Source organism: Heloderma suspectum, chromosome 7, assembly GCF_057233095.1.
Source record: "Heloderma suspectum isolate Gila_16-S chromosome 7, 16-S_ref, whole genome shotgun sequence".
Lineage (NCBI taxonomy): Eukaryota > Metazoa > Chordata > Lepidosauria > Squamata > Helodermatidae > Heloderma > Heloderma suspectum.
Window position 1 is genome coordinate 91,748,949 of NC_139464.1, and position 17,808 is coordinate 91,766,756.

The window sequence follows — 17,808 nt, forward strand, 5'->3', positions numbered from 1 at the left end:
TGGTGGACAGCCCATGCCCACACTCTCCAAGCCATTCCCACCGAGCCCCTGCCCCTGCTCGACCCATTCCCATGTTCACCAAGCCACCTGCAACTTACCCAGGCCCCGTCTGCCTCGGTCGTGATCACCATGTTTTGAAAAAACATGGCAATCACAATTCTGTACCCATAGAACTATGCACAAAATGGTGCTGTGAATCTTGCATATATGGGTGATTCATGGTGCCATTTTGTGTATACGGCTACGTGCACATTTTTCACACACAGACGTATACGCAAAATGGAACCGTGAATCACCCATATATGCAAGATTCACAGTGCCATTTTGTGTTTAATTCTATGGGTACAGGATTGCGATAGCCATGTTTTTCCAAAACATGGCGATCACAGTGGATGTCAGGATTCCCTTTTTGCCCAGCTGAGAACTCCAAGAGCCAAATCAACACTCAGACCAGAGGCTGCATTTCCAAAGCTTTCATTCCATTTACCCTAATGAGGCATACAGATGCAAATTGCTAGAGGCGCACAGACTACAAAAGAAACAGCCTTCAGGGAGTTCAAAGGGAAACTATGAAAGTTGATCTCCATTTGGGAAAAAGGTGGCAAGCTCTCTTAACTTAAGGGGCAGGAGGGGAAGATCTTCCCCTCTCCCATGACACCTCTAGGCGCAGCTGCTGACACCGAGCCAATCAGGCAGAGCGCCGAAGTTCCGCCCGTGCGACTTCCCGCTTGTGCCTGCATCTGTTCTTCCCTCCCCCTGTCCGCTATCACTCACAGGGATGTGTGAAGGGGGGAGGGCTCTCCGTCCAGCTGTGCCTCTCAAGCCTGGGAAAGTTCCTCCCCCACATGTAGCAGCTCTTCCTCAGAATCTGACCTACTGTGACACTCTATATGCTCAGAGGCAACCCTGGCATCGGAGGTGGATGTCTAAGTGTGGGCGGCTCAGCAAGCAAGCATGGGGCTCAAGCACAGGTCCAGGGATGTGCAAGAGGGGCAGGGGCTGGGCAGGCAACCAGAAAACCTGGAAGGGGGTGCGCCCATCCATCCCTATGTATGCTGCATCGCATGAGTGCATTTTACATTTCCCCACCAACAGCAGTCAGCTGAAAACATCACTGTTTTCAGTTCACAGGGACTGATTGGTTATGCCTGACTGAAGATTACACAGGAACTTGTTCTCTGATTTCCATCTCCAAGCTCATTCCGACTGGAGCCTGAATCAGATTGTGAGCTAGGGGTGCACGAAAGTCACTTACCTGGTCTCGCAGCTTTTCGCGGTGGGGGGGAGGCGCTTCGCTGCTCTCCCCGCGAAGTTCAGGCTGCGGGGGGAGGCTTCCCGCCTTGCCCGGCCGAAATTCAGGCCAGGGGGGAGGCTTCCCGCCTCGCCCGGCCGAAATTCAGGCCGGGGAGGAGGCGCCTCGCCTCACCCGGCCGCGAAATTAAAAGTTAAAAAAAAAAATGCCCCCATGATAGGCTACGTGACGATTAACGTAGACTATCACAGCTAGATCTGCAAAGTCAGCCGTGATAGGCTACGTAAATCGTCACATAGCCTATCACGGCTGACTTAAAAAAAAAAAAAAGCACATACACAAATGGCGGCCCCCATAGGGAGCCGCCATTCGCGTTCCTTATTTGGTCACTGTAGTCTACGTAAATCTTTATGTAGACTGCGGCGAAAATAAGGGCAACACAAATAGCATTGACCTTATTTTCGCCGTAGTCTACGTAATCTTTACGTAGACTACAGCGACCAAATAAGGAACGCGAATGGCGGCTCCCTATGGGGGCCACCATTAGCTGTACATACTTTTTTTTTTTTTTAAAGTCACCCGTGATAGGCTACGTGACGATTTACGTAGCCTATCACGGCTGACTTTGCAAATCTAGCCGTGATAGGCTACGTTAATCGTAACGTCGTAGCCTGACGAAGACCCGACGAACCGCCGCCAGGACCCGCCACCGGGAGGGACATTCAGGAAAGGTAAGTCCCAGGGGGGGTGCGGGGGGGTGCGGAGAATTTCTCCCCGAAACTTCTTTGGGGGGCCAAACACGTTGGCGGTCGGCCCCCCAAAGTTTCGGGGAGAAATTCTCCGCCATCCCTATTGTGAGCATTGTTTTTCGCATGAAAATCTGTGAGTATTTTTCTGAATGTGTGCATCATTTGTGCACAACATTACATTGTACACATTCCTCTCCCATTGATTAAATCATATTTTTGTGTATTTTCAAAAGTACACAATTTTTCATACATAGTTTTTAAATGTACGCATGCTGTCAAACACATTCCTTTCACACTGAAATCTCAGAAATCTACAGACTTCGACCACAGATTGCATCCAACTCCATGTTCAGTCTGGTAGGGATGTCAGAGAATTCCGCCATGGATCTCAGTGAGAGCGAATGCCAGTGCATTCAGCCCCCTGAAATCCATGGTGGAATGAAGCCCCTGCCCCCCCACCCCACGAAAGGCACACAAAAAGGGACACCTATCTGCTCCTGCTCGCACTACATAAATAGTCATGTAGCCTATGACGGCTAACGCAGGGACACCATTTGCATCCCTGCGGAAGCCATGATAGGCTGCGTAAGTATTTACATACTTACATAGTATGTAAATACTACATGTAAATAGTATGTAAATACTACATTTACATAGTAAATACTATGTAAATATTACATAGTATGTAAGTATTTACATTACTTACATAGATCGGGTGGCTCCGAAACGCCCTCTCCCCCTGAACAGGGCTCGGACTGCACCATGGTTCAATCCGCGGTTACAAGCTCTGAAACAGGAGGTGAGACGGCTAGAGCGCCGGTGGCGGAAGTCTCGCTCCAAAGACGATCAGACACGGGCTAGAGCTGTATCTTCAGCCTATCACGTGGCAGTGAAGGCAGCAAAAAAGGAATATTATGCTGCCTCCATCACGTCTGCAGAGTGCTGCCCCAGGAGGCTGTTCCAAGTGGTCCGGAGCCTGGTCGGTCCTGTGGCTCCGGAACCACTGGAGCATTCTAAGGCCTCCTGTGAGGCTTTGGCAAGGCACTTTGCAGATAAAATTGATCAGATTAGGTGTGTTACTCTGCACACTGTGGATACAGTTAGTTAGCAAGAGGCGGCCTGTGGCAAACCGGTTTTGTGGGATCGGTTCCAGCTTCTTCCTCCTGATGAAGTGGACAAGGTGCTTTCATCTGTAAGGCCGACCACCTGCTTACTTGATCCTTGCCCATCTTGGCTCATTATGAGCTGCAGAGAGAGACTGGGTGAGGGGATCAGGGCGGTGGTGAACGCCTCCCTTGAGGAGGGAGTGATGCCATCAGCCCTCAAGGAGGCAGTGATAAGACCGCTCTTAAAGAAGCCCTCCTTGGATCCTCAAGTTCTGAACAACTTTTGCCCAGTCTCAAATCTGCCATTTTGGGGCAAGGTGATTGAGCGGGTGGTGGCGGTGCAGTTGAAGGCACACTTGGAAGAAACTGATTATCTAGACCCATTTCAGTCGGGCTTCAGGCCTGGGCATGGGACAGAAACGGCCTTGGTTGCCTTGGTGGATGATATGAGGAGGGCTCTGGATAGGGGTGAATGCTCCTTCCTTGTTCTCCTCGACCTCTCAGCGGCTTTTGATACCATTGACCACGGTATCCTCCTGGACCGCCTGGAGGGGTTGGGCATTGGAGACACTGTATTGCGGTGGTTCCGGTCCTTCCTCTCCAGCAGGTACCACAGGGTAGCACTGGGAGAGGAGGTTTCGGACCCGTGGCCACTTACTTGTGGGGTGTCACAGGGTTCTATCCTCTCCCCGATGCTATTTAACATCTATGTGAAGCCACTGGGGGCTATCATCAGGAGGTTTGGGGTGCAATGTCATCAATATGCGGATGACACACAGCTCTACCTCTCATTCAAATCTTCACCAAGGTTGGCTGTAGAATCCCTGTCCAAATGTCTGGAGACGGTGAGTGGCTGGATGGGGAGGAATAAGCTGAAGCTGGACCCTGACAAGACCGAGGTACTTTTGGTGGGAGACAAGAGGAGGCTGGGGGATGTTGACCTGGTGTTGAATGGGGTACGGCTACCCTTGAAAGACCAGGTCCGCAGCCTGGGGGTCATTTTGGACTCCCAGCTGTCCATGGACGCTCAGGTGTCAGCTGTGAGCCGGACAGCGCTGTATCAACTCCATTTGATACGGCGGCTGCGCCCTTTCCTTCCCGACCATCTGCTCCCATCGGTAGTACATGCCCTGGTCTCCTCTCGTTTAGACTACTGTAATGCGCTCTACGTGGGGTTACCCTTGAAGACAGTTCGGAAGCTGCAGCTGGTACAGAACGCGGCGGCTCGCCTGATTAAAGGCAGCCGCCGGCGAGATCACATCACTCCAGTGCTGAAGGAGTTGCACTGGTTACCAGTTGTTTTCCGGGCCAAATTCAAGGTGTTGGTTTTGACCTTTAAAACCCTATATGGTTCCGGCCCAGCCTATCTTAAGGAGCGCCTCCAGCAACACCAGACGGGCCGCTTAACAAGATCAGCCTCAGATGGCCTTCTCTCTGTCCCATCAGCCAGGACAGCTAGACTGGTGGGGACGGGGGAGAGGGCCTTTTCTGTGGTGGCCCCCACTGTGTGGAACTCCCTCCCTAGGTAACTCCGTCATGCCCCCTCTTTAATGAACTTCCGTCATGCATTAAAAACGTGGTTGTTCAGGCAGGCATTTGGGGTGGGTTAGGGTATTAAAAAAAAAAATTATGGTAAAATTTTATTGTTTTAAATTGTTTTATGGTGGGTTGTACATCGCCCAGAGTGGCTGGGTGACCAGTCAGATGGGCGATTAATAAATTTAATAAATAAATAAATACATAAATACATAGCCTATCACAGCAAAAAAAAAAAGGAACGCAAATGGTGGCCACCATAGCCGCCGCCATTTGCGTTCGCTGTTTTTTGGGGGGGGGGTTGCCGTGATAGGCTACGCAAATATTTACGAAGCCTATCATGGCAAAATTGTTGTTGTTCAGTCGTTAAGTCATGTCCCCATGGACCATAGCACGCCAGGCCTTCCTGTCCTCTGCCCTCTCCTGAAGCATGCTCAAGTTCATATTCATTGCATCGGTGATGTTATCTAGCCATCTCATCCTCTGCCGTCCCCTTCTCCTTTTGCCTTCTATCTTTCCCAGCATCAGGGTCTTTTCCAGTGACTTTTCTCTTCGCATTAGGTGGCCAAAATATTTGTGCTTCAGCTTCAGTATCTGTCCTTCCAATGAGCACTCAGGGTTGATTTCCTTTAGGATTGATTGATTTGACCTCCTTGCAGTCCAGGGGACTTGTAAGAGTCTTCTCCAGCACCACAGTTCGAAAGCATCCATTCTTCTGTGCTCAGCCTTCCTTATAGTCCAGCTCTCACAGCCATACATTACTATGGGGAAAACCATAGCTTTGATTATACGGACCTTTGTCAGCAAAGTGATGTCTCTGCTTCTTACTATGCTGTCTAGGTTGGCCATAGCTTTCCTCCCAAGGAGCAAGCGTCTTTTAATTTCATGGCTACAGTCACCGTCTGCGGTGACCTTGGAGCCCAAGAAAATAAAATCTGTCACTGCTTCCATTTCTTCCCCTTCCATATGCCAGGAAGTGATGGGGCCAGATGCCATGATCTTAGTTTTTTTAATGTTGAGTTTCAAACCAGCTTTTGCACTCTCCACTTTCACCCTCAACAAGAGGCTCTTTAGATCCTCTTCTCTTTCTGCCATTAGGGTGGTATCATCTGGGTATCTGAGGTTGTTGATAATTTTCCCGGCAATCTCAAATTCCGAGCTGTGATTCATCCAACCCGGCGTTTCTCGTGATGTACTCTGCCTATAAGTTAAATAAGCAGGGCAACAATATGCAGCCTTGTCGTACTCCTTTCCCAGTTTGGAACCAATCGGTTGTTCCATGTCCGGTTCTTACTGTTGCTTCTTGACCCTCGTACAGGTTTCTCAGGAGACAGGTAGGGTGCTCTGGTACTCCCATCTCTTTCAGAATTTGCCACAGTTTGTTGTGATCCACACAATCAAAGGCTTTAGCGTAGTCAATGAAGCAGAAATAGATGTTTTTCTGGAATTCTCTTGCTTTCTCCATGATCCAGCAAATGTTGGCGATTTGATCTCTAGTTCCTCTGCCTCTTCAAAACCCAGCTTGTACTTCCGGTAGTTCTCGGTAGGGATGGGGGAGAATTTCTCCCCGAACCTTCGGGGGGCTGAGCGCCAACGCATTCGGTCCTCCGAAGGTTGTTCGGGGAGAACTTCTCGGCCCCCCTGCCCCCTGCCCCCCCCCGGGATGGGACTTACCTTTCACGAATGTCCCTCCCGGCGGCGGGTCCCGGCGGCGGTTTGGGAGGTCTTCGTCAGGGGCGGGGGCAGCAGCCAGTCTTTCGACCGGCTGCCGCCGCTGCCATTACAAGCAAAGTAAAAAAAAAAACGCCCCTGTGATAGGCTACGTAACGATTAACGTAGCCTATCACGGCTAGATTTGCAAAGTCAGCCGTGATAGGCTACGTTAATTGTCACGTAGCCTATCACGGGTGACTTTAAAAAAAAAAAAAGCGCATACGGCTAATGGCGGCCCCCATAAGGAGCCGCCATTCGCGTTCCTTATTTGGTCCCTGTAGTCGATGTAAACATTTACGTAGACTACGGCGAAAATAAGGACAACACAAATAGCCGTATTTGCCTTGTGATACGTTCCATGGGGTTTTCTTGGCAAGAATACTGGAGTGGGTTGCCATTTCCTTCTCCAGTGGATCACATTTTGTCAGAACTCTCTGCCATGACCTGTCCATCTTGGGTGGCCCTGCACGGTGTAGCTTATGGCTTCACTGAGTTACGCAAGCCCCTTCACTACAACAAGGCAGTGACCCACCCAGCAAAAGGCGCACAAAATGGAGTACTTACCTGCTGCCGTTCGCACTGCTTTGTGAATGGCAGCCGTAGATGCGGCTGCCATTCACAAAGCAGTGCGAACGGCAGCAGGTAAGTGCTCCATTTTGTGCGCCTTTTGCTGGGTGGGTCACTGCCTTGTTGTAGTGAAGGGGCTTCTTCATTCGCTTCTTCATTATAACCATTATAGGCTACGTAAATACTTATGTAGCCTATCCTGGCTAATGCAGGGATGCCATTTGCGTCCCTGCGGAGGCCGTGATAGTCTACGTAAGTGTTTACGTAGCCTATCACGGCAAAAAAAAAAAAAAAAAAGGAAAGCAAATTGCAGCAGCTACACTGGCCGCCATTTGTGTTCCCTTTTTTTTTTGCCGTGATAGGCTATGTAAATATTTATGCAGCCTGTTATGGCAAAAGACAGGGGCGCAAATGGCGGCAGCTACAGCTGCAGACTCCCCAGTGGCCGGATGTCCAGCTGCGGGTGGTCCCGGACAGCGGCTCTGCCGTGGAGCAAAGCCGGCTGGGGAAAATTTCGGAGGTAGGGACGGAGCGTTGCCCTTATTTTTGCCGTAGTCTACGTAATCTTTACGTAGACTACAGTGACCAAATAAGGAACGCGAATGGCAGCTCCCTATGGGGCCGCCATTAGTGGTACGCGCTTTTTTTTTTTTTTTTTAAGTCACCCGTGATAGGCTACATGACGATTTACGTAGCCTATCATGGTTGACTTTGCAAATCTAGCTGTGATAGGCTACGTTAATCGTCACGTAGCCTATCACGGGGGCGTTGGTTTTTTTTTTACTTTTCTTGGAATGGCGGCGGCGGCAGCCGGTCAAAAGACCGGCTGCCGCCCCCGCCCCTGACGAAGACCTGCCGAACCACCACCGGGACCCGCTGCCGGGAGGGACATTCAGGAAAGGTAAGTCCCATCCCGGGGGGGGTGGGGGCGGGGGGGCAGAGAATTTCTCCCCGAAACTACTTCGGGGGGCCGAATACGTTGGCACTTGGCCCCACGAAGTTTCGGGGAGAAATTCTCCCCCATCCCTAGTTTCTTTACTGTTCACCACTCAGGGATTTTTTTCAGATATAGAGCAGTTTATTAATGTGGTAAATAAATAAAATAGATAGGTGTCAATTGGCCCCAGAGAAAAGGCCCTTCAGTGTCAGAGGGCCTTATTTCTAGCGTTAATTGACACAAATAGCTTTATGTTCCCCCGGGGATGATGGGACTTGTATGCCAGGCCCTCCCCAGTGGGAATGGACAGTGCTCCAAGGAGCTGGACTGTCCCCTACTGTCTTTGTTGTCTCCTCCCTCCTTCTCCTGCCCTGTTTAAGTTTTGTGGACCCTCTGTGTTGCAAGGAAATGGAGAAGGAGCAGTAGCAGCTTCAAGGGTTGTGACTGTTTTGTGTGTACTTTTATGGAGCATGTGCAAAAGATCAATGCCCTTTCTGGGTAAATACAGGGATAATTGTGTGTCCCTATTTTGGAGTCTCTGTCCGTCTATCTTCATTCCTGCAATATATGTATGTTTATATCCTTAGACTCTTGTTGATAGTTTTAAGAGTATGTGGGTGGTTTCTTCAATGGCATTTTATGTCAATTAGAGCCAACACTTTCTGAATTGGAAAGGCTAATTGAAAATGTTTTAAACAAATGATGTGGAGTGCAGCTTGAGAAACAGATGTGATGTCAGCCTATTAATGGCGGAGAAGGGGAAAACTTGATTATAATACATAGTTCTGCACTCTAAATTGCAAAATATTACATGTGGTTGAAACCCATGTAAGTGAACCTCTTGAGCAAGGGTGGGCAACCTTTTTCAGCTCAAGGGCCACATGGGCTTTGGGTAAGCGCACTGGGCCCCACAAGCCAGCAGTGGGTAGGTCCACATCCCAAACTGGATAGTTTAGAGAAATGCAGTGTTCATACTTAATTAATTATGTTATTGTAATATTTATAAATGGGCCGCGGTGGCTTAGTGGTTAAGATGCTGAACTGCAGACTGGAAGGTCGGCAGGTCAGCAGTTCGAGACCCGAGTGCTGCGTGATGGAGTGAGCTCCCGTCTTCAGTCCCAGCTTCTGCCAACCTAGCAGTTCGAAAGCAAGAAATTGCAAATAGATAAATAGGTACTGCCTCGGCGGGAAAGGTAACAGCGTTCCGTGCACCTCGGTGTTCAGTCATGCCGGCCACATGACCACGGAAGCGTCTTCGGACAGCGCTGGCTCTTCAGCTTAGAAACGGGGATGAGCACCGCACCCTAGAGTCGGACACGACTGGTTGGTGACACCTTTACCTTTACCTTTAATATTTATAAATGTACACATTTAAAAGTGTATTAAAGTAATTATGATAATAATAATTACTTAACATTTATATAGTCCTATTGATTGTCCAAAGCACCTCACCTACATTATCTTGTAATTCGTAGGTAAGGTAGATCAGTATTTCCCCATATTGGGGGAGGGGTGTTCTCTGAGGGAGAGTGGCTTGCCTAAGGCCACCTAAAAGTTCATGGGAAAAGGACAATTTGAACCAAAGTCCTTATTATTATTATTATTATTATTGTTGTTGTTGTTGTTGTTGATATTATTATTAATTTATATCCTGCCTTTTCCCCAGTACTGGGACTCAAGGCAGTTTTACAACATTAAAAAACTTCTACAGTTAAAACATATAAATAGAAATATACAAAAGTTAAAAATATAATTAAATCATCAATAATATTAAAATTGTATAAAATATCAAAATTTTAAAAGACAACAATATAAACCATAGTATCAATCCATCAATCCATTCATCACATATAATGCAATTCTATGCATGTGAACTCAAAAGTAAGCCCACTGAGATCACTGAGACTTACTCCCAGGACACTGAGGACAGGATTGCAGCCTAGTATCTAAGAGACTAAACTACACCAATTCTCTTTGCCACCTGGGGAATCATGGGAGGTTGTAGGATTTGTTTTCTGTCTAAATATGCACAGGATTTACCATATGTATTATATACTGTAATCCACAAACCTCTTAAACTGTAGGATGCAGTTGATCTACAAGTTCAACCTTACTAAAACAAGACCATTTATACTCTTTGTAGACACTGACAACATTTTGATCCACTACCTTGTTAAAAGAAGGAAATTTACATCTACTGGGATCACGGAGACTAAATTTGGCTTACATCCAAGCACTTGGGTTTAACCAGGTCGTGGAAACAGGCTCTTAATAATGCTGACATAAATGAGATTAAACTGGCCCAAGTGCAAATAGTTTTTGCTTAAATACCATCATGTGATAAATTTCACACAATAAATAATAGGTGTGATAAGCAAACAACAAATGTGTTCAGTGAATTATAAAAAAAACCAGCATTTGTAAGCAAAACTGAAGTGCCATTATGTCCATGTGACACCATTACTATTATTGTTATTAGTATTAGTATTAGTATTATTTATAGACCGCTTACCATATCTAAAAACATGTCTCATACTGGTTTAGCATACAAGATTAAAATACAAGAGTTAAAACATTTAAAATTGAAATACTAACAATTAAAACTCGGTGGCAAAATCAGTCAGGGAACACCTGAGGGAAGAGATAGATCTTTAGCATCTAAACCATGACACAATTGGTGCTTCCTGAATAACAGTGGGAAGGGCAATTCACATGGTGGGTGCCACCACAGACAAGGCTTGTTTCTGGTTTCCCACCAGGTGGCAACCTGCAGGTCATGGTACAACCAACAAGGCCTCCACCAATGATCTTAGTTGAACAGGGCTATATTGGGGAAAGTGATCTGCCAGGTAAACTACTCCCAAATTGTTCAGGGCTTTATATGACAGTGATGACTTTATACATGGACTTTACCAGACAGTCGACACCGAAATCATATTGACTACAACCTTTGTAGCCAAAGATGGCGGACATCTATGCAGTTGGTAAAAACAAGACCTGGAGCTGGTTGTAGTTCAGATCACAAACTTCTTATTGCACAATTTAGAATCAGACTAAAGAGAATAGGGAAGACCCACAGATCAGTTAGATATGAGCTCACTAATATTCCTCATGAATATGCAGTGGAGGTGAAGAATAGATTTAAGGGACTAGATTTAGTAGATAGGGTCCCGGAAGAACTATGGACAGAAGTTTGCAACATTGTTCAGGAAGCGGCAACAAAAAACGTCCCAAAGAAAAAGAAAACCAAGAAGGCAAGATGGCTGTCTGCTGAGACACTGGAAGCAGCCCAAGAAAGAAGGAAAGCAAAAGGCAACAGTGATAGGGGGAGATATGCCCAATTCAATGCAAAATTCCAGAGGTTAGCCAGAAGAGATAAGGAATTATTGGTAAACAAGCAATGCGCGGAAGCGGAAGAAGATAATAGAATAGGAAGGACAAGAGACCTCTTCCAGAAAATTAGAAACATTGGAGGTAAATTCCAGGCAAAAATGGGTATGATCAAAAACAGCGATGGCAAGGACCTAACAGAAGCAGAAGAGAGCAAGAAAAGGTGGCAAGAATATATGGAAGATCTGTATAGGAAGGATAATAATATCGGGGATAGATTTGACGGTGTGGTCAGTGAGCTAGAGCCAGACATCCTGAAGACTGAGGTTGAATGGGCCTTAAGAAGCAGTGCTAATAACAAGACAGCAGGAGATGATGGTATCCCAACTGAACTGTTTAAAATCTTGCAAGATGATGCTGTCAAGGTGATGCATGCCATATGCCAGCAGATTTGGAAAACACAAGAACGGCCACCAGATTGGAAAACTTATATCCCCATACCAAAAAAGGGAAGCACCAAAGAATGTTCAAACTATCGACCAGTGGCACTTATTTCACATGCCAGTAAGGTAATGATCAAGATCTTGCAAGGTAGACTTCAGCAATTCATGGAACGAGAATTGCCAGATGTACAAGCTGGGTTTAGAAAAGGCAGAGGAACTAGAGACCAAATTGCCAATATCTGCTGGATAATGGAGAAAGCCAGGGAGTTTCAGAAAAACATCTATTTCTGTTTTATTGACTATTCTAAAGCCTTTGACTGTGTGGATCGTCACAAATTGTGGCAAGTTCTTGGTGGTATGGGGCCTCCAGCAGCACCAGACAGGCCGCTTAACAAGATCAGCCTCGGATGGCCTTCTCTCTGTCCCATCAGCCAGGACAGCTAGACTGGTGGGGACGAGGGAGAGGGCCTTTTCTGTGGTGGCCCCCACTCTGTGGAACTCCCTCCCTAGGGAACTCCGTCATGCCCCCTCTTTAATGAGCTTCCGTCATGCATTAAAAACGTGGTTGTTCAGGCAGGCATTTGTGGTGGGTTAGGGTATTTTAGAAAATGTTTTTATTGTAGAATTTTATTGTTTTAAACTGTTTTATTGTATGTTGTACATCGCCCAGAGTGGCTGGGTGACCAGCCAGATGGGCGATTAATAAATTTAATAATAATAATAATAATAATAGTACCAAGTCATCTTGTCTGCTCCTGAGGAATCTGTATAATGACCAAGTAGCAATGGTAAGAACAGACCACGGAACAACGGACTGGTTTAAGATTGGGAAAGGAGTACGGCAGGGTTGTATACTCTCACCCTACCTATTCAACCTGTACGCAGAACACATCATGCGACGTGCTGGGCTTGATGAAGCTAACGCTGGAGTTAAAATTGCTGGAAGAAACATTAACAATCTCCGATATGCAGATGATACCATTTTGATGGCTGAAAGCGAGGAGGAGCTGAGGAGCCTTATGACGAAGGTGAAAGAAGAAAGGGCAAGAGCTGGGTTGCAGGTAAACCTCAAAAAAACCAAGATTATGGCAACCAACTTGATTGATAACTGGCAAAAAGAGGGAGAAAACGGGGAGGCAGTGACAGACTTTGTTTTTCTAGGTGCAAAGATTACTGCAGATGCTGACTGCAGCCAGGAAATCAGAAGACGTTTACTTCTTGGGAGGAGAGCAATGACAAATCTGGATAAAATAATGAAGAGCAGAGACATCACGCTGACAACAAAGGTCCACATAGTTAAAGCAATGGTATTCCCCATAGTAACCTATGGCTGCAAGAGCTGGACCATAAGGAAGGCTGAGCGAGGGAAGAGAGATGCTTTTGTACTGTGGTGCTGGAGGAAAATTCTGAGAGTGCCTTGGACTGCAAGAAGATCAAACCAGTCCATACTCCAGGAAATAAAGCCAGACTGCTCACTTGAGGGAAGGATATGAAAGACAAAACTGAAGTACTTTGGCCACATAATGAGAAGACACAATACCCTGGAGAAGATGCTGATGCTAGGGAAAGTGGAAGGCAAAAGAAAGAGGGGCCGACCAAGGGCAAGATGGATGGATGATATTCTGGAGGTGACGGACTCGACCTTGGGGGAGCTGGGGGTGGCAACGGCCAACAGGAACCTCTGGTGTGGGCTGGTCCATGAAGTCACGAAGAGTCGGAAGCGACTGACCAAATAAACAACAACAACAACAAGAACTTGAATTTGGCTCAGTAACTAATAGGCAGCCAGTGCAGTTGATTCAACACCAGTGTAATATGTGCACAGCCAGGTGCTCCACTCAGTATCCTGTGTGCCACATTCTGCACCAGGGGCAGTTCCTGAAGCAAGCATAAGGGTACCCCCATATAAAGTGCATTACAGTAATCTAAACATGAGGTTAGCAATGCATGGACTAAAGTGCTTGAGCTATCACTCGATATTATATGGCTACTGAGTATGTGCAATCATTGGACTGTTAATGAGGGGGAATTGTGCCCTTTGGGATTTTTTTCAAGATTTTGGAGCATGCAGATACTTTCCTCCCATTTCTCACTGGGCCATTTTAGCTCCATTTTTGATGGCACTCCCCACCTGAGTTCACTATTAGAGGGAGTGATTCCTCTTGACACTACAGTTCTGTTGGGAATATGTATCTTTGATTCTCAGACCAGATGATTGCTTAGGAAGATTACTGGATATCCAAGATGTTAGAGGTATAACTTTAAGGCTGGAATCCAATACCCACTTACTTAGGAGTAAATCCTATTGAACTAAATGGGAATTAGTTCATAGTAGACACTTACTGGGAGTTAGCCCCACTGAACACAGTACTTACTTCAGACTAAACTAAAGTCTGAAGACTAAAACTAAAGACTAAAGAGGTGTTTGCTACACAGTAGTTAACATAAAACCAGAAACAAAGCAAACAAGTACCTTATTCATCACAAGTATTTCCAGTCTTTGTTCTAGCGGGTTCAGGGCAGCATACGCAAAATTATTCCATTTTAATATTACAACAATGTTATCACTTTCATTATGGTCAATAGACCAGAAATATGTACACAAAATAACAGCTATAGAGAATCTCTCTCTCTCTCTCTCCCACCCTCTCTCTCTCTCTCTCCCTCTCTCTCTCTCTCTGACAACTAAAAAAGATGCCATTAAAACACCATTATTTCAGCAGTCTTCATTATTTTTCATGCAGGAGTCATTTTGGCTCCAGGCACCACCACTGAGGCCACAGGGGGCCTTTCCCAGACTGTGGGGGCTTCTTCTTTTCCCTCCCTCCCCAGTCAAACAGTGATGCTGTGCCCCAGAACCTGGTGGAGGCCTTTGGGGTGTCTTCTCCCCATCCCCCTCCACATCATTCAAGCAAGGCCTTATCAGTCAGTCACCAAATCACCAGGCAGGCAAATTCTGACAGGCTCACTTGATTTTGGATTGGGATGGATATTTGTCTCATCACTGAGAGGGCACTCTGCTCTTTTCAGTGCTGCAGTATCTCCCAGTGGAGGTCCATGTTCCTCTGTCCCTCTTGTACCCGCGTATTCAATTTCCCCTGCAGGCCCTGTGCAGTGTATCACTGCAACTAGCCAATCACATTGTTCTTTGACTCTTGGGCTTCTCCCTCTCCACAGCTATTTGGCGGATTGCTCCTATGTCGTCTTCCTCTGCCCCCCTCCACAACCACCTTACTGGTAGACCAGATCACTAAAGCAAAAAACTTGTTAGGGCTAGTGAGCATTTACTGGACAGAGAGAGGAGGAGGAGGAGGAGGAGGAGGAGAGCCGCACTTGGGGTGATTGGGAGCTGTCAGTAGCCCTCGGTCCTTGCCATGAAGAACAGTACAGTGTGTGTATGTGTGTATGCAAATTTCCTCACTCCAAGCTTACCACATTGTGTCTCATAATATCTACAACCTATGAGTTGTAGTATCTCCTCATGCCTTCAACCCATGAGTATGCAGATAGGGATGTGTGAATCAGCAAAACCTGAGCTTGCCAAAGTTTTCCAAATCCCATCTTGAAGCTCGTTCTGTCTCGAGTCCATATCAGACTGCGAGCTATGGGTTTTTTTTTACTTTTTGCATGAAAACGTGTGCATATTTCCATGAGTACTTTTCCAAATGTATGCCTCAGTTGTGTGCATCTTTGAAATATCTGCATTCTTCTCCCATTTATTAAAATGTATTTGTGTACATTTTTCAAAAATATGCATTTTTTTCATGCACGTTTTTCAAATGTACACATGCTGTCAAATGCAATGGGGGCATGAATCACATTGCAAGCTCAGAAGTGTACAGACTTCGACCGCAGATTGCATCTGAGTCTGTGTTTGGCCCAGAAGGTGCAAACTGAGTAAATCTCAATCAAAAGTGAACTGAAATAAATTTTTCATACATTCTTACATGCAGAGTAATGACATGACATGACAAAAGCCAGTAGAACTTCATTAACCTAATTGGATCACAACATATGAAAGTCATGTTCAGCCAAGGGTATTGACTGTTAGTGTGACATACCTTCAAAAATCTACAAATAATAACATCATTAGAATAATAGGAAAGAGTAAGATTAGGGATGGAGGATAATTTTTTTTTAGTCTGCATTTTTAAGCAAACTAATCTAGGTCATACTATCTAGACTAATGTGTGGTTCAGGAAACATTCTTCAGATTGTGCATTTCTCCATACGTTGCAATGCAGTTCTCAGCTCAAATATGGTATACAAAAATGCATATATTTGGGAAAAGTTGCATACAAAAATGTGTATGCTAGGGAAAGTTTCAAAAACAAAGTGCATATTAAGAAACATTGTATATAAATATATGCTTTCGGGGAAATTGCGTACAAAACGTGTATCATGGAAGTAAAAAGCATATACTGGCTTATATTCCAGTAGCATCTTCTGTTTCATAGGATATGTCTGTACCTCAGATCTGTACAGACCTTAGATGGAAAAGCAACTGCACAACTGAAAAAGCTGCTGTTCAATCAATATTACTGAAAAATAATTACATGCAAATAAAACTGAAAGCAAGCATTTGGTGCAAATTCACATGGATATTAGTATTTATGTTATTTCATATTAAATCATAGCAGGACATGGAATCTGGAATTATCAGAAAATACAATCTAGGTTTAGTTCACCTCAGCTGAAAAGTTTTCAGTCTGAAAATGCATCCTGAAACTGCTCAGCACTTCCTCCTCTACCCTGTCCACTTTGCAACAGAGATTTCTATTTTTCAAGTGTCCTCAAGAAGAACACAAGAAGGCAGAGGAACTGATTTTGGTTTCCGAGCCAAAGACCACAGCCTTTTGTTTGTACTACCCATGAAAGAGCTGGATGGCCTTTTGCCAGGAAGCAATAGAAAGTGAACAGAAGATATGGTGAGGTGGTTTATCATTGCAGCAGCTGGAAATGGGAAGCTATTATATGCATTACTGTTGGTAGCACACTGATAATTACTGTAAAGTAGTCTCAGAGGAACAATCATTTGTAAATACTTACACTGTTCCTTTGGTTATTGTTTATCATGGGCCTGTTACACTACAGACCAAAGCTGTATGAAACCTGTTTGGCCTGTCAGGAAATACACAGTGATAAAGCCAATCTTTTAGGTTTAGGCACCCCTTAACTGGATATTTACATACTCATTAATTTGATATTTTAAACTGAAAAGAAAAAACAGCCAGTTCAAATACAACTTTTGGTTTTTCACCATAACTAGCAAATTTTGCTAATGAGGCATCCTTTTCATTTAATAGTTTCTTCTTCCATGGAAGAAGGGAGCTCTATCCATGGAAGACCATGCTGTATCATCACGTCTTGCTCTATCACCTTATGAATTGCCCAGAGAGCTTCGGCTATTGGGCAGTATAGAAATGTAATAAATACATACATACATACATATGCACACATACATAAACAATTTTATGTCTGCCATAACACTGAACAATACCAGCAGACTTTCAAGGAACTTCCCATAATTTCATGGAGCACAGTTTGAAAACCAGTGTCCTGGCCTCTCCAGCTTGATCACTTGCATCTGAAATTTTTGAGTGGAATTAATTAACTTGTAGTATTAACTTAGCATGGATATATTGCACAACGTTGAAATGCAGCTTAAAAGAATTTGGAAGCTCTGAGAAAAGAGTCGTAAGGAGCATTTTGTGTTCATAAACTGTACAGTTAGAAAATAGCAATGCACAAACTTACATTTAGATGAAGTTGGTTTGTCCAGTGGCCAATGATTTTGTATTCTGCACTTCTATTGTTTAGTTGATATTGGAAAATATCATAACGTCCAGGTGCGTCTCCATTTTCATTGAAAATAACAGGTGTTCCAGCACTCCCTATAAAAAGATAATAACAAAACTCTTACCAAGCAATTTCAGTTAAAAAGAAAATACCACAGGATGTCTTGTAAATCAAAGTGATTGTGGCTGGAAAAGAGGACCCTGAGACAATCCCGCCTTATAATAAAATGTGATCACCACCATAACTCTACCGCACTAATCTCTATCTCTAATCTGTCTCTATCTCGAATCTTCCTTAGTTACAAACTCATATATCATGGTCTAAGCAACAGCTTTCTGCCACATATCTTCCCCTGCACGGTGACATACATGTGTTA

At 45.2% G+C, this 17,808-nt stretch overlaps 1 protein-coding gene across 1 annotated transcript in view; it reads right to left on the reverse strand.

Annotated features, from left to right (window-relative positions):
- Positions 1 to 17,808, reverse strand: part of GRM8 (glutamate metabotropic receptor 8) — an 832,708-nt gene that overhangs the window by 130,110 nt on the left and 684,790 nt on the right. Inside the window, exon 7 of the mRNA XM_084810899.1 lies at positions 17,391 to 17,527. Coding sequence (XP_084667025.1) covers positions 17,391 to 17,527 — 137 coding nt within the window. The remainder of the gene's footprint in view (positions 1 to 17,390; positions 17,528 to 17,808) is intronic.